The 15,860-nt window shown below is 42.3% G+C and overlaps 5 protein-coding genes across 5 annotated transcripts; 2 read left to right on the top strand and 3 right to left on the bottom strand.

The window, feature by feature from the left end:
- Positions 1 to 4,033: 4,033 nt before the first annotated feature.
- Positions 4,034 to 7,123, top strand: LOC104438569. The gene is made up of 4 exons (XM_010051745.3): positions 4,034 to 4,441; positions 4,547 to 4,661; positions 4,775 to 4,889; positions 5,116 to 7,123. The coding sequence occupies exons 1-4, from the start codon at positions 4,341 to 4,343 to the stop codon at positions 6,051 to 6,053; spliced, it is 1,269 nt and encodes a 422-aa protein (XP_010050047.2). The 5' UTR covers positions 4,034 to 4,340; the 3' UTR covers positions 6,054 to 7,123.
- A 209-nt stretch (positions 7,124 to 7,332) lies between these two features.
- On the bottom strand, positions 7,333 to 9,069 carry LOC104438568 (pentatricopeptide repeat-containing protein At5g61800). The gene has a single exon (XM_010051744.3). It carries the CDS (start codon positions 9,065 to 9,067, stop codon positions 7,475 to 7,477), a length of 1,593 nt encoding a protein of 530 aa, XP_010050046.2. The 5' UTR covers positions 9,068 to 9,069; the 3' UTR covers positions 7,333 to 7,474.
- A 407-nt stretch (positions 9,070 to 9,476) lies between these two features.
- On the bottom strand, positions 9,477 to 10,989 carry LOC104440504 (umecyanin). Its single transcript, XM_018870689.2, has 2 exons — positions 10,830 to 10,989; positions 9,477 to 9,778 (listed from the first exon to the last, which is right to left on the bottom strand). The coding sequence occupies exons 1-2, from the start codon at positions 10,987 to 10,989 to the stop codon at positions 9,477 to 9,479; spliced, it is 462 nt and encodes a 153-aa protein (XP_018726234.2).
- Positions 10,990 to 11,766: 777 nt separating this feature from the next.
- LOC104431463 (mavicyanin-like) lies at positions 11,767 to 13,453 on the bottom strand. The gene is made up of 2 exons (XM_010044089.3): positions 13,174 to 13,453; positions 11,767 to 12,080 (listed from the first exon to the last, which is right to left on the bottom strand). Exons 1-2 carry the CDS (start codon positions 13,352 to 13,354, stop codon positions 11,770 to 11,772), a joined length of 492 nt encoding a protein of 163 aa, XP_010042391.3. The 5' UTR covers positions 13,355 to 13,453; the 3' UTR covers positions 11,767 to 11,769.
- A 1,173-nt stretch (positions 13,454 to 14,626) lies between these two features.
- On the top strand, positions 14,627 to 15,454 carry LOC104431462 (umecyanin-like). Its single transcript, XM_010044088.3, has 2 exons — positions 14,627 to 14,807; positions 15,159 to 15,454. The coding sequence occupies exons 1-2, from the start codon at positions 14,627 to 14,629 to the stop codon at positions 15,452 to 15,454; spliced, it is 477 nt and encodes a 158-aa protein (XP_010042390.1).
- Positions 15,455 to 15,860: the final 406 nt, after the last annotated feature.

The raw sequence follows: 15,860 nt of genomic DNA, 5'->3' as shown, positions 1-15,860 counted from the left end.
ATAATGATCCCAATTTCTTATTGAAGAGGACAGACCTCATTCATTGGAAAGCCACGAAAGAGCATGAAAAGGAAAGCTTCGGTCTTACTCATCTCCAGATCCAAGAAATGCTCCACCACTACTTCATCATCGTGCCCCTTCAACATCTGGATTTTTAATTCCATTTTTCTTCTTCATATAATATTTTAAGATTAGTGTTGCTTGTGTTCAGTCCAAGGCAGGCTGAGTTTTGTAAGTTTAGGTGAATCCCCATTTTTGTAATTATAATGTTCAGCGAGTTGAATTCTATTCTATTTTTCATAAGATAAGTCTAATTTATATACATAAAGGAAATTATGGACCAACCGCTGACAAGTGAAATGTATATCCTATCTTCGATAATAACTTTCGATTTATGCCCCGACATTCTCCTTATGAGAAGGCAAGTGTGACACTAAAGACTTCAAGTTATTATGTATAGGTTAAGGAATTGTCTAAGCGTGACATATACCCCTGCGAAACTCATAATGGCTATATGGGAATCATGATCAAACAAATGGAGACCTCCCCTTTGGATTTCGTATCGCAAAACTTACCGGACTCAACCGGCCCGATTTTTGGGGCCAGAACAGGCTTGCGCCATGATTTTGGGCTTGTATTATTTTTTATTCGGGCCGGCTGAGGCCCGAGAAGATTGAGCCCAAAATGGTCTGAACCTACTCAAACTAATTTCTAAAAATTTAAAAATCTAAAGCGAAAGAATAAAATAATAGGAAAATGCATTACTCATTCTTAAGACACTTTGATAAATTCTTACTTAATTTAACAGAACATAATTGAAATCTATTCTTTTCTTCCCTGCATTAGAAAAAGTGGTCGAAAATGTATATGAAAAGAAGTGATCTTTCAGGGATAAAATACAATGACTTATCCATTTTAATTACAAAAGCAACACAAAATTGGGCTAGGCCCAAACTAGCCTAGCAAAGATTGGTTTACTTTGGTCTGAGCCTACTCTTGTATGATTAGCTTGGACTAATTACGGCCTATTTGGTAATGTGTCAAGCAATGCTTGATCTATTGTTTTCTTCCTTAGAATAAGAAAAAAAAAGAGAGTAGAAATTTGTTTGGTAACTATTTTGTTTCTTGAAATAGATTTGCAATAAAATCAAAAAGTGAAAAAAAGTTGCTTCTTTATCCATGGGAACGACCCAAAATCAACCCAAAATAGTTTCATTCTCTCTCTCTCGTCTCTTTTTTTTTTTTTCTCTTTCTCTTTTTTTCCCCTAGTTGGTTGCCGACCATCGAGGGGGAGCCTCACTAGACCTTGGCTGGCCAATCACCAGCCATCGTCTTGGCTAGCGACTGGCTAGAAGAAGAACAAGAGAAAGAAAAAAAGAAGAAAATGCAATTAAATTATTGAAACATTAAAAGAAGTTACAAGTTGCAAAAAAACTTAAGTATTGTAGCAAATGCAATTATATTTTGGGAATAGTTGGGTAGTTATCAAATATTTTTGAATGCTAAAAAATTCGTCTATGGAATAAATAAATAAAAAATATTTCTGAATAAAAATTATTATCGGGAACGGAATAGTAAGCAAATGCATCTTTAATGTCATTGAGAATATACCAAATGAACCCAAGTCTATCACATTAATTAGGGTTGCCAAAAAAGAGGCGGCGGGACTGAAACCCCGAATTCCGACCCAAGCGCTCTCCCAGCTCGTTTGCGGCCCCAAACATCGATGCCGTAGAAATCTGTCCCCCTCGATCCTATTAAAGGAAATTAAATAGGAAAAGATTAAGACAAATATAGAAGATGATCAAGATGAGTCGATCAAGGACATGGCGTGCCTTGCATCGGTTCATTCACGAGTCCGTGAATTTTCAATTGGATGCTGCATCAAGGAAAGGACATCGGTCGTTGGGATGCGGAGCGCTTTCGATCTCAGGAAGTACCATGCACAGTAAATGGACAGCCGACCCTTCTCCAAATAGAGCAACCGATGTGGACGTGACATTGAAGCACGGCAGCTCCCCATTCAAATCTCAATAATTATACGGTGAATTTGGGGAAGGAAAGGAAGAAGAAGAAAAAAGCATTATTTTCTGACAAATGGAAATAAAATAATTTGGAAACTGGTCAAGAAGATTTTAGTGGTCAAAAACAGACGGTTGACCAAATACTCATTTATTATACTTTTCAGGTTTGCTGGGGTTGTATCATTTATAAGTTCATCCATCAACTTTTTTTTTTCCCCGATAAGATGAGAGTTAATCAAAATTGGCATTACTCAAACTGAACAAGGTTGCTTGCTCAAAAAAAAAACTGAACAAGGTTGAATAGAGAATGCATTGGTCTAGTCACAATCTTTGTTGGGGGATTATGTTAGTTCCGTGGGCCAACTAGTTTGAAAACAACACCCCCTTTTACTATGTTATATCTAAATCACCGAAAACTTTCGGTTCCACATCAACGTTGATATGGAATATTTAGGCAATCATCGGATCTGAGTGACGATTGACTGTCGATATGATGGTTAACAAGACGTCGGCCCTAATCATACTCGGATTTCTTCAAAACCACATATTAGTCATCAAGCACAAGCTGTAAACGACATTGCCATGTAAACTAGAGTGAAGAAAAAAAATGAGGGAATGCAAGAATTGTGGACGGTCTAGCCCTTATGGATTCAATTCGTTTATGCTTTCCAGGCTCTGTTTATTTCGCGGAAGATAAATGAATTGGAAACTATTTCCCCATAAAACGATCATTTGTATCGCTTGAATAACTAGTCAATAAAAACGTTTTCATCAATAATAATTTATATCTTAATATTTTTGTGAAAGATGAGAATATTCTTCGTTTATTCATTTGTGTAAGTAATACCATCGATCGTTCTTATGAAGATATTTTTTAAATAATACATTTTCTACGAAATAAACGAACTCTGAGCTGTCTATCCAAAGTTTCAATGGAAACACGATATATTGCCTGTCTAGATGGACAGTCGCATAGGTCGTGACATGTCATGCCTCATTTCACATGGTCCACCACGTGGGCTATTGAATCCCTACGTTATCTTGGGCTATTGAAAATCTAGAGTCGTTACATGTATTGGCAAAGCTTTGGATTGGTCAATAAGGGAATGATATGTTCTTTTCCCCCTCAGATCCACTTTGCCCTTGTCAGGACCTTGGTTTGAGATTTAAAGGCTGTTCACCACCACTGCTTCAAAAGGGTGCTGGGCCTGGTCAGTGGTCGGGGATCTGACTGGAAAGAATTGGTCAAAGTGAACTCACGGGTGGAGTAAAATAACTTTTTGAGTGATGGTCCCTGTCCTCCTGATCGGAGGCACGCCACTTGCCTGGAGCCCAGACCGGACCGACCCGAATAGGCCCGGGCCGGAATTTCAGGGCTCCCTAAGCCCGAAATCGCCCGGCTTGGCCCCAACTATTTCATATATCTTTTGTGTGTGAAAATATGAAAAGCAAACGATAGGGAATACATTAGTTATGCCCAAAGCAAAACAATTTAGTAAACTCACGAATATAATTAGAAAAATAAACACATATAAAAAAGTGATTGTCGAGTTTGGAGACATGATGACTAATCTATTCTTAGAATTTAGAGAAAGCACGAAAGTCAGGCTAGAGCCGAATGGACCGACCCTTCTCGTTCTAGTTCGACTTGGGGGCATTTTGTCTAGGTTCTGGCCGACCGAAAAGCACTGAGGCCTGCCTTGCCCCATCCCGTCGGGCGCGTGGTCGATCATGCACGCCTAATTAGTAAGGCACAAGAAAGCCAAATTTGAAAAGGGGGACTGAATTTTTTTGGAATCTGATCTTGTTTCTTGGGTGAATGATGGTGAGGTTTGTCTATCATGGATTATGGACATCCATTGGACCATGGTCTTGGTGATATTCTCTTGCACTAGAGGAGAGAAAAATGCTGGGTGAGGAAAACTACAGGCGGTACAATACAATTTTTTTCCCATGTATCATTCATTTCCCCAGCCATTATAGAAAGAGAGAAAAGAAAGCGTTTTGGCTTGTTGAATTATTGGGGAGGACAAAGGCCATAAACGAATGGGGAAAGCGAAAGCAACTCTTTCTCTCTCCTCCCCCTCTCCTCTTCTTCAATCCGCCCTCGACCCACTGCGAACTGGGCATCGAAAGTGGCAGGAGATAGCAAAAGCACGACGTTTGCACTCCCCACAGTGAACCCATCAAGCCCCACCTTCTGCCTCCTCGCCCATGTAGAGAGTCTCTCCTTGTCCTCTCGGCTGCTTGAATTACTTGTGCTCCCTTCGTTGGTTCTTGGGTTTTCTTGATGTGAATCTTGTGGCGGGAGGAAGGATGCCAAGGCCCGGTCCGAGACCTTATGAGTGCGTCAGGCGAGCTTGGCACAGCGAGAGGCATCAGCCCATGCGGGGCACCATCATCCAGCAGATCTTCAGGTGGGTCGGTCTCGGTTGATTCGTGCTTGAATTCGAGGCTCTAAGGTTGGTGTCTTTTTTGTGTCGGAGTTGTGAAATTTGAGATGCCCGTCTGGTGTTGATCAGGGTCGTCAGCGAGGCGCACAGCTCTGCTACCAAGAAGAACCGGGAATGGCAGGAGAAGCTTCCCATTGTTGTTTTCAGAGCTGAGGAAATCATGTACTCCAAAGCTAATTCCGAGGTTCTTACTTGTTCTTTTGCCTTCTTTTGGTGTTTCTGGGTTCTTGGGTTTGTGTGTACTTTCAAGGTTTTTGTGTGGTGGTTCGTTGTAATTTGAGTTGTTTGTTTGGTTAGGCGGAGTACATGGATGCCGATACTCTATGGGAGAGGGTTAATGATGCCATTAACACTATCATCCGGAGGGATGAGAGCACTGAAACTGGATGCCTCTTGCCACCATGTGTTGAAGGTACTAAATTGCTTTTAAAAGATTGCTTTACGCTAGATCTAGCTCTGAGCTTTTTGAAGGTTCATCAGCTTCAGGCTCAATTCCTAATGCACTTGTTACATGGCAGTTGAGAGTTCGGTGTTGACATTTTGCTCCGTTTCCATGTACTTTGGGACTTAGTTTAGAATCTTTTTTACACTGTTTCTTCGTGAATCTGTGTTGATTTAATGCGTTCGCCCATGAGCAGCTGCACTGAATTTGGGTTGTGTACCTGTGAGAGCTTCAAGAAGTCAAAGGCACAATAATTTTAGGACTTATCTGACTCCAAAAACACGGGAACCTGCTGTTGAGATGTCTGGAACTTCAGATAAACTAACTGACAGACGATTTCCGCAGTCACCGACAGTTCATTCTGCACAGTTTCTGAAGGTGGCGAGGTGTGAAACTGCAGGTTCCCATCACTTGGCAGCGGAGCCTTCCAATCATGTCATTGAAAGACATGAACTTGCTTCTCCTTGCAGTCACCCTCTTCCATTTGAGAGTAGTCCTCGAAGATTTAACAGATTAATGACCATGGAAACAAACTCCTTGATGAACTTTGGTTCGGTATATCCCTTGTTTTATGGAAACCACTACGAAGCTGAAGAGATGCGGACGGTTTCACAAGTTCCAGATGATCCAGGCACCATACTTGTTGGAACTCCCATAGGAACATCAATTCCAGAGTCTACTGAAGCTGGTATGCTGCACAATGTTTTATCCCATAATAGTTCTGAAGGTACTTTGAACGTCATCGGCAGAGTCAATTCCAGAAACACCGGTGCGAAATCATCAGAGGAAAAATGTGACTTGTCATTACGGTTGAGTTTGAATTCGGATCCATGTGCAAACATGAGAATTAGTCCAGTTCCTGAAGCTGAGGATTTTGACTTAAATTGTTCCCAGGAGAGAATGGAGCTTACTGCATCACAAATGCAGGTTAACGAGGAATTCTGTTTTCTGCCGAGCAGAACCTCAACCATGGAACAGCTCGAGTTCTCGCCACGTAAATGGATTTCAGATGATGAGGGTAGGATTTTGGAGGCAGCGATTAGGAAGCGCAAGGAACCTTTTGGAAACAATGAGGGAGCTGGGCAATTTTTCTGGCAACCAGATTGTCAACGCAATTTGGGTACTGGTTTATAGACACTTGTCTTGCAGCTATATCAATATGCCTATTAGATCAGAAATGCCCTAAAGTAGGCATCTGCCCTTGATTTACATAGTCAACGATCGTAGTGTTACCTGCTTCTGATGGCTGCTAGTGTTCATCATGCAAAAGTTTAAACGACAAAACAAACCAAGCTTTCTCATCTCAGACAATTGGTGGGGAATTTTCTTTATATGGACATATGTGGATTCAGACACTTTCTTGGCGCATGTTAAGTTACATTGTGCAATGGGCCATCTGGGAACTGATGTCTGACAGAGGGTAGATGCAGCATTGCCTCTGTTCGAGAATGAGATATTAACCAGCTCCTATATGAGATTTTTTAGTGAGCATATAAATGCAAGAATGTCCTCACGTCAGAAGGCGATGTCTTAATGGTACCATTGTCTTGCTGAAGAGCTCATTGGCTTCTCAAAAAATATCCAGCTAGTTGTGCAGTGCCCAGCTGCCATATTTTTATGTTGGTTTTTCTGTGAGAGTTCAGAATTTAGGATGAACTAAATGGTCTGTTGGACGAAGGAAAAGACACATGCAGGGTGGCATCATCTATGGGGATGCCATACCCTCTCTGGCTCGATTTTCCAACTGAATGGTGACGTTCTCTCTGACTTCTTATTTTGGAACTTTTTTTGGGGGGGTTGTCAACTAACTCGAGCAGATTGTGCTCATGCCTTCATGGCCTGGTCAAGAGTCCTTAGAGAAGGTGTGTCAAAGGTTGAATGAAATGAAGCAATAAGGTAAGAGACAAAGTTTAACGAGAGAGGAAAATATGAGAGCGGGGTCGATCTGATCTGATATGGTGAGAGAGTTTAATTAGGATGGTTAGTTTTGATGATCAGTATGGTAGCTGTAGTCTGATCTGATCCTTGTTGGATCTTGTTGTATTGGCTTGTATCAGGAGTTAGTCACCCTGTGTGGTGGTCGGGAACGTTATTTTTGTAAGCGCCATCAAGAAAAGAGATTAGCCTTCAGTGTGCGGCTTAAGGCACACCAAAGGCCTGCATGAAAGATCTGTTCTAAGAAAATGATGAGCTCTTTCAAGTCTTCTGCTAGTGCTCTGCTTTTGGGAAATGCATGAACTCAAATTTTTCTTGACGGCGTTGCATTTCTTAGCACACCTCACCGTGTTGTTGGTTTTAATCGCAGCCGAAGTTTCTTTTCCTTTCTAGTTTCGGAAAAAAAAGCGCCATGCACAATTGCAATTGGTTTCCAAAAGTTCAATCCTATGGATGTTCTTTGACATGGTATGAACAACTTACTTGGATCATAGTAACTTCGATAAATGGACATCTTGACTTTACATACATTACTACATCAAATGGGAATCGGTAAATTTGCTTCCAGAAAAAAATATTGGCGCGTTTGACATGTGCATGATGTGGAGCATAAGTTAATATCACCCTTCCTGTTGATGTTGTCCTATTAAATGTAAAACAAAGTACACCTCCTCAATTTGAGGATGCCAGCCATCTGCAGAAAGAAATTCATGGCTGATCCCATTTAGTTTAATCACGCTACAGCCGGAGCTCTTCTTCGCGGCACTAGCACTCAGTGATCTCCTAGTCCTGACCACGTCATCCCACCGGTTCACGCTTGTGTATATGTTAGCCATGATCGAGTACGCTCCACCGTCTTCAGGGCACAACTCCATCACATTCCTGGCTGCCTTTTCTGCAGTCTCAACGTTTCCATGTATTTTGCAACCTCCAAGCAACCCGCCCCAGACAAAGATATCACCTCTCATTGGCATCTTATGTATCATGTCTTCAGCTTCTTTGACCAGGCCAGCCCGGGCAAGCAAATCGGCCATGCACCCATAATGCTTGAGCTCTCGGGCAACACCATATACGGATTCCATCTCGTTAAAAATCTCAGAGGCTTCACGGACTAGACCGGCATGGCTACAACCAACAAGAACTCCAAGAATACTCACTCCATCAGCTCGCAAACCTGAGGAAACCATTCTTGAGAAGTAGTCTAGTGACAAATGACCACATCCATGCATTCCTAGCCCTACAAGCAGGGCATTCCAAGTGAGCACATTCTTTTCCGGGCTTGTCTCAAACAGCTCCATCGCCATTTCGATGCAACCACACTTCATGTACATATCGACCAACCCGGTGCACAAGAAAGGATCTATTCGAATCTCATTTTGCCTGATATATTCATGTATCTTCTTCCCTCGATCAATTTCGCCCAGCTGCGCACAAGCAGAGAGAGCAGAAACAATGGCGACATTATCAGGCCGAATGCCTGAAGCAATCATGAGATCAAACAGCCCAATAGCCTCCTCGCACTGGTTTGTCTGTGCATAACCAGTCACCAGAGTACCCCACGAGACAGCGTCTCGTTTGGGCATTTCCTCAAACAATCTCCGCGCGCTCTCGACATCGCCCGACTTCACAAGGCCGTCGATCATGCTATTGAAACTCACGACGTCGCGGCAAGAACTCTCATCGAAGACCCTGCGCGCGTCGGCCACATGACCGCACACAGAATTCACGCGGACGAGAGAGTTGACGACGAAAAGATCAGCTGCCAACCCGAGCTCGAAGGCTTGGCAATGGAGGGCCTGAGCCAGAGACAGAGCATGAAGCTGGGCACAGGCCTTGAGAGCAAAAGGGAAGGAATGGAAGTCGAGGGGCAAGCCGAGGCGGCGCATTTCGACGAACAGGAGGAGGGCGGAGACAGGGGAAGAGAGGAGGGTGTGGGCTCTGATGATGGTGTTGTAGCAAAACGTCGACGGGTCTCGGATGGCTCTGAACACCGACGAGGCGTAGCCCCGTGATACCTCGGCGCTCAGGCTCGGTGGGGAGGTAGTGGGGATGAGGGCGGTGAACGCGAAGAGGACGCGGGCGAGGACGGGGGTCGGGTCGGCGGAGAGGAGGCCATTGGCGATGGCTTGAGCGTGGACTTGGTGAAGGTGTTTGATGCTGCTGCACTTCTTGAGGACGACGAGAAGCGCAGACGAAGAACAGGGACTCAGCATCAGCTCCTTCCCTTGGTAATCAAAATGGACAAACTTTCATGCATTTCTTAAAAAGGGGTAACGAACACGTTATGAGCTTTGATTAAATGTGTAATTTGGTATCTAAATTTTTAATATTGAATATTTTTATACAGTTTAGGGACTAGATTGAATATGTACCAAAAGTTTATGGACTAGATTGAACAAATTAAAAGTTCAGGGATCACATTGCACATTGAGTTAAAGTTCATGGACCACATTGGACAAATTAAAAATTTATGGATCAAATTGCATATTGAACCAAAGTTTAGGGACAATTTATGTCAATTTTTATTTTATGAAAAGGAAATTGAGCAAAGGTGCAAGACTCTGTCTCGACACATACAAAGAGCTGTACAAGATTGAAGAGAGCATGAACATGAAGTGATCTTTAATGACCCGGTAGAAAGAAGGCGAAAGTGTAGAGGACCATGGAGAGGGCACCGGAAGTCAACGGCGACGGTGGTGACCACGTTGCGAAGCCGGCGGAGGTGACGTTGATGGCTAGCTTCTGGCCGGCCTCACAGTGTGAGCCAACTGTGCAAATGAAGTGGTACACTCCAGCCTTTCTTGGAATTTGATATCCGTAGCTAAAGCCATTGGTCCCGTCACCAATGGGAATGACCTTGGTGCAGCTGTCGTATTCTTCTTTTGATACGGCGGCTAAGCTATGCGTTCCGTTAAATTCGAATACTGCATGATGGTGAACGAGGGAAATGATTGGATCAGGAGCATGATAATTGTTGTGGATAGATTGGATTCATGAACCTATCAAGATTCTATAGAACTTCTTGACATCTCTCTCTATCTATGTATCTAAGACGAGGCTTGATGCTTTTCTAACCCCAGTCTAAAGATATACCGGCTTTGAAACTATATGAATTCGGGATGAATTGTACTACCAAGAAGGACAGATAATAAATTTTGATAAGTTAGGGATTAAAGAACACGAGAGCCATGTAGATGGTACATGGAATGTTACCTCACGAGGCTCACAAATTGGTTAAGTCAAGATCTTTGGCCCGTTCAGGTGGTCTCAACCTCGTGTAAGATCGACAACTTCAATAGCTCCGCCAATTTTTTCTTCTCTCAATTTTTTTTTTCCTTTATTATTCAAAGGCACGATTGTAATTAGTCAGCTACCTAAAGGCGTGAGTGGGCACGACCTAGGCCAATTTTTTGGGCCCGGCCCCGATTAAATAAAAAAGGCCGGGATTCAAGGAAGGGCCAGAATATTTGTTTTTTATTTTACAAAGTAAAAATAGAATAATAATTATAATATTGACACCAAAAAACACCTTATTATATGTTTAATTTTTAAATTTATTTATGGCTTTTATCAAAGTGTCTCGAGGATATGTATCTTCCATCATATATTATTTTTCTATTTTTAATTTCTAAAAACTAATTTAGTCTGACTACAAAAAAAGAAAGTTATGAAAATTTAACCCAAGCTTTAGGCTATAGGGCTCTTTCACTAGCCTCTACCTAAATGGTAACTAGCACAACAATCGATCGATATTACCCCATTTAAATACGGGTTCCGGCAATCAAATGTTTAATTATTAATTCCTGAATCGGAAGGACGAGAATGCCTTTCCTACTAGTCAATCTAAGATGAGCCCTTATAACCTTCCGTTGAATTCCCTATTTCGAAAGCCAAAAGATGAAAGTTCTCTCTTCTTTGATTCCAAATCGATGTCACGGAACCATGAAATAGCAGGGGATTAAAATTGCCTTTTACCTAGAGCGTCGTTGCCCTCGAAGGATTTACTGGCAGCCCATTCGTCGTAAAAGCCTGCGGTGATGTTGGGCGGAGCAGTCCAGCCTCTGCCGTTTCCGACGACGTATTGCGTCGCCGCTTCGCACTCAATAAAGGTCAAAACGACCGAAGCCAGAGCCATCGCCGTGCTGCTTCTGCCCATCTTCTTCAAGTTCTGTCTGATAGGAGAGAGAGAGAGAGAGAGAGAGAGAGAGAGAGAGAGAGAGAGATGCGTTTGAACTGAATGGCCCTTAGCTGCTGACCAAATTCGCAAATGATTCTGTACTTGTGCTATTTATAACAGGTGACTAATTCCAAAATGCTCTCTGAAGTGATTGCAGAGTCTCATAAATTCAACCCAAAAGTGGATTTTGTCCTAAAATACCATACCCCTGAAAAGGGGGGGGGAGGGTGAGAGAGAGAGAGAGAGAGAGAGATGCGTTTGAATTGAATGGCCCTTAGCTGCTGACCAAATTCGCAAATGATTCTCTACTCGTGCTATTTATAACAAGTGACTAATTCCAAAATGCTCTGAAGTGATTACAGAATCTCATAAATTCAACTCAAAAGTGGATTTTGTCCCAAAATACCATACCCCTGAAGCTGACGCCGAATTTCAAAATACCCGTCGGACATAGTTTTCTCTATTCCCCTTGAGGTGGATTTCAAATATCAAAATGCCCCTTGTAAAGTTATCGGTAAACGGATTTTGTTAATGAGTGCATTTAAGCAATTAATTAGGTAACTTTTGCGATTTCTAATGCATCGGTTATTTCTTGTCATGTATAATCATTATTTTAAAAAGCGAATGATTTCTTATTTTAATATGCTTAACAAGTGACTTGAAAGCACTCATTATATTAAAATAAGAAATTGAAGAGAGCTGTGCAAGATTGAAGAGAGCATGAACATGGAGTGATCTTTAATGACCAAGTAGAAACAAGGCAAAAGTGTAGAGGACCATGGAGATGGCACCAGAAGTCAACGGCGATGGCGATGACCACATTGTGAAGCCGGCGGAGGTGGTGGAGGTGACATTGATGGCTAGCTTCTGGCCGGCCTCACAATGTGAGTCAACTGTGCAGATGAAGTAGTACACTCCAACCTTTTTCGGGAGTTGATATCCGTAGCCTTGGCCATTGGTCCCGTCAGCAAAGGAAGAGACCTTGGCGCAGCTGTCGTATTCTTCTTTTGATACGGCGGCTAAGCTATGCGTTCCGTTGTATCCGAATTCTGCATGATGGTGAATGGGGGAAATGATTTGATCAGGAGCATGATAATTGTTGTGGATAGATTAGATTCATATACCTATCAAGATTTTATAGAATTTCTTGATATCTCTCTCTATCTATGTATCTAAGACAAGGCTTGATGCTTTTCTAACCCCAGTCTAAAGATATACAGGCTTTGAAACTATATGAATTCGAGATGAATTGTACTACTAAGAAGGACATATGACAATTTTCGATAAGTTAGGGGTTAAAGAATATGAGAGCTATTTAGATGGTACATAGAATAATAACCTACAAGGCTCACAAATTGGTTAAGTCAAGATCTTTGGCCCGTTCAAGTGGTCTCAACCCCGTGTAAGATCGATGACTTCAATAGCTCCGCCAATTTTTTCTTCTCTCAATCCTTTTTTTATTCCTTTATTATTCAGAGGCACGATTGTAATTAGTCAGCTACCTAAAGGCGTGAGTGGGCACGACCTAGGCCAATTTTTTGGGCCCGGCCCAAATTAAATAAAAAGGCCGGGATTCAAGGAAGGGCCATTCAAGCCTAGCCAGAATATTTGTTTTGTTTTTTTATTTATTTAAATTTTACAAAGTAAAAATAGAATAATTATTATAATCTTGACACCAAAAAACACTTTATTATATGTTTATTTTTTAAATTTATTTATGGCTTTTATCAAAGTGTCTCGAGGATATCTATATTCCATCATATATTATTTTTCTATTTTTAATTTTTTTAATTTTCAAAAACTAATTTAGTCTAACTACAAAAAAAGAAATCTTTGAAAATTTAGACCAGCCGAGACTTTAGGCTACAGGGCTCTTTCGCTAGCCTCTACCTAAATGGTAACTAGCACAACAATTGATTGATATTACCCCACTTAAATACGGGTTTCGGCAATCAAATGTCCAATTATTAATTCTTGAATCGGAAGTACAAGAAGGTCTTTCCTACTAGTCAATCTAAGATGAGCTCTTATAACCTTCAGTTGAATTCCCTATTTCGAAAGCCAAAAGATGAAAGTTCTCTTCTTTGATTCCAAATCGATGTCAGGAACATGAAATAGCAGGGGATTAAAATTGCTTCTTACCTAGAGTGTCGCCGCCCTCGAAGGATTTATTGGCAGCCCATTCGTCGTAAAAGCCTGCGGTGATGTTGGGCGGAGCAGTCCAGCCTCTGCCGTCTCCGACGACGTATCGCGTCACTGCTTCGCACTCAATGAAGGCCAAAACGACCAAAGCCAGAGCCATCGCCGTGCTGCTTCTGCCCATCTTCTTCAAGTTCTGTCTGATGGGAGAGAGAGAGGGAGAGAGAGGGAGGGAGAGAGAGAGAGAGAGAGAGAGAGAGAGATGCGTTTGAACTGAATGGTCCTTAGCTGCTGACCAACATTCGCAAATGATTCTGTACTCGTGCTATTTATAACAAGTGACTAATTCCAAAATGCTCTCTGAAGTGATTGCAGAATCTCACAAATTCAACCAAAATGTGGATTTTGTCCCAAAATACCCCTGAAGCTGACGCCGAATTTCAAAATACCCCTCGGACATAGTTTTCTCTAATGCCCTTGAAGTGGATTTCAAATATCAAAATGCTCCCTGTAAAGTTATCGGTAAACGGATTTTGTTAGTGAGTGCATTTAAGCAATTAATTAGGTAAATTTTGCGGTTTCTAATGTATCGGTTATTTCTTGTCATGTATAATTATTACTTTAAAAAGCAAATGATTTCTTATTTAGTATGCTTAACAAGTGGCTCGAAGGCATTCGTTATATGATAAGTAGATCTTATTTTGGACCACCCTAAGCTCGAAGGGAGTTTTCTTGACACAGATAGAGAGAGAGAGAGAGAGAGAGGGGGATTTGCCCTCTGTTTTTTTTTTATTCCTGGATTTTGCGGCCTAGGATCAGGCGTCAAATTTGATCAGTTTCGTGCCAATATAGGCGTACTTTTCCTTGGCCTCTGCTGGAAGTTTGTTGTATCCGTAGTCGCCAGGGTGGTCCCGTGTAGCAATTGATGATACCATGGCAGCCGACGCGGCGGCCAACATGTGAGTGCCGTTCCATCGAGAACATGGGCAACATCAAATCAGGGACGTAGGTTTGACCGTAACCACGAAACCATCGCGCGTGGATCAGAATCATCAGCCTGTTGGGATTCAAGAACACTGGTATCTGATAACAGGACATGGACAGATAACAGGAGAACAGTGAGTCAAACATGAACGTTACCTCCTTTCAATCGATAGATTGAAAACTTCCCAGATGTCCGAATGGAATTCCTCGTCTTGGAATCCATTCAATCTGACCTCTTCAACTCTTACCCGTCTCCAAACTTGACTCAAATCTTATTTTCTCCGTGGAAAGTGTTGACAATTGCTGCAGTTGCATACAATTCAAACTATCCTCTTTTGACATGCTCTTCTAGACCTTCTCGAGGTTTTGCAAATCCGGCATCCCTTAGTCCAGAAACACTCCCATCTTTCGTAGCGATTCTGCAGAGACAGATCACCGAAGAAACCTGCAAATCCCACGCCGCAAGAAGAAGATGGTCAGGAGTAGTCTAATCGTGCCGCTGGTCATTGTGATGGCATGTCTTGCGAGGGGCGCGACGGTGGCGTACTACACCGTCGGAGGCGACGTGGGTTGGACATCTCCGCCGAACATAACTCCTGGGTTCTATGATGATTGGGCTGCCGGCAAAAAGTTCATGGGTGGTGACGTTTTGGGTAAGCCATTGATACAGCTCCTTAGTTCTTCACTGTTTTACTCGATATCTTATCATCATATTGGTTCTTTCACTTAGTCATTGGCTTAAATAAAGAACAATTGCATCACATGTGATTGACCCTGTTTGTTATATTATTCTTAAAACGAGTCTATCTAATATTATTTGCGCGAAGGCGATTGTCTCTTCATTTGCTCGTATCCCACCTTAATTGTTTTCGCTCCAATATGTACGTCTGAGTGATTTTGTATCGCTAAATCGATAAGCGAGCGTTTCTTATCAAATCTCTCTGGAGGCGTCCTTTATTTCCGCATGTCGATACCAATGCTTGTGATCAAACTATATACTGCAGAATTCTATTACAAGGGAACTCAGAACGTGGCCCTCGTATCGAAAGAAGAATACGACCGCTGCGAAAAGGTGTCAAAGGTGTTGGCCGAAGGCGGGGACGGTGGGGGCTACGGATACCGGCTCCCCGCGAATGCGAACGGCATGTATTACTTCATCAGCACCATCAAATCTCATTGCGAGGGCGGTCAGAGGCTCGCCATCGACGTTGCCTCCAGTGTCCCGTTTATGTCTTCTCTCAGCTCCGATTCCTTGTCCGTGCTTGTCTCCGCTGTATTGTCAGCTCTGTTCATCCGTTGATATTTGAATGTACTTGCATTTTGCTTGAACTTGTGTCGTGTACGTCGTCTTCCACCGAAGTTCATGCCTGAATGCAAAACAAGACATTACTAAAGTGATGACATGAGCTTCATCAATTTACGACAAGGTCCCAAGAGATGGAGTGGTCTAGAAAAGAGAATTGAACACAAAACTTATAATGTGTCGGTTCAAAAATGATTTGGAAACCATTTGTTTAAATTGATCATTTGTATCGCTTGAAATAGATGGTCAATGAAAAATGTTTTTAGTAGAGGTAATAATTTATGCTTATGTCACGGGCCGAAAGATGGACGACCCGAGAGGTTCCCAGAGTCGACCCCAACTCGCCCGTGGACCTCCTGCTGTCACTCGGATTCCCACCGAGTCTTCTCCCCGAACATTGCAA

The sequence above is a fragment of the Eucalyptus grandis genome, chromosome 3 (genome assembly GCF_016545825.1).
Source record: "Eucalyptus grandis isolate ANBG69807.140 chromosome 3, ASM1654582v1, whole genome shotgun sequence".
NCBI classification, from domain to species: Eukaryota; Viridiplantae; Streptophyta; class Magnoliopsida; order Myrtales; family Myrtaceae; genus Eucalyptus; species Eucalyptus grandis.
Note: the sequence above shows the minus strand (reverse complement) of the source record. Positions and strands in the feature narration are given on the sequence as shown.

What these genes read in the sequence shown, in the direction of transcription:
- LOC104438569 (XM_010051745.3), top strand. Translation starts at nt 4,341, where the DNA reads ATGCCAAGGCCCGGTCCGAGACCTTATGAGTGCGTCAGGCGAGCTTGG. An exon ending in ATCATCCAGCAGATCTTCAG is followed by an intron (nt 4,442 to 4,546) that starts GTGGGTCGGTCT and finishes GGTGTTGATCAG; the next exon opens with GGTCGTCAGCGAGGCGCACA. An exon ending in ACTCCAAAGCTAATTCCGAG is followed by an intron (nt 4,662 to 4,774) that starts GTTCTTACTTGT and finishes TTGTTTGGTTAG; the next exon opens with GCGGAGTACATGGATGCCGA.
- LOC104438568 (XM_010051744.3), bottom strand. Translation starts at nt 9,067, where the DNA reads ATGCTGAGTCCCTGTTCTTCGTCTGCGCTTCTCGTCGTCCTCAAGAAG.
- LOC104440504 (XM_018870689.2), bottom strand. Translation starts at nt 10,989, where the DNA reads ATGGCTCTGGCTTCGGTCGTTTTGACCTTTATTGAGTGCGAAGCGGCG. An exon ending in CGAGGGCAACGACGCTCTAG is followed by an intron (nt 9,779 to 10,829) that starts GTAAAAGGCAAT and finishes ACCATCATGCAG; the next exon opens with TATTCGAATTTAACGGAACG.
- LOC104431463 (XM_010044089.3), bottom strand. Translation starts at nt 13,354, where the DNA reads ATGGGCAGAAGCAGCACGGCGATGGCTCTGGCTTTGGTCGTTTTGGCC. An exon ending in CGAGGGCGGCGACACTCTAG is followed by an intron (nt 12,081 to 13,173) that starts GTAAGAAGCAAT and finishes ACCATCATGCAG; the next exon opens with AATTCGGATACAACGGAACG.
- LOC104431462 (XM_010044088.3), top strand. Translation starts at nt 14,627, where the DNA reads ATGGTCAGGAGTAGTCTAATCGTGCCGCTGGTCATTGTGATGGCATGT. An exon ending in CATGGGTGGTGACGTTTTGG is followed by an intron (nt 14,808 to 15,158) that starts GTAAGCCATTGA and finishes TATATACTGCAG; the next exon opens with AATTCTATTACAAGGGAACT.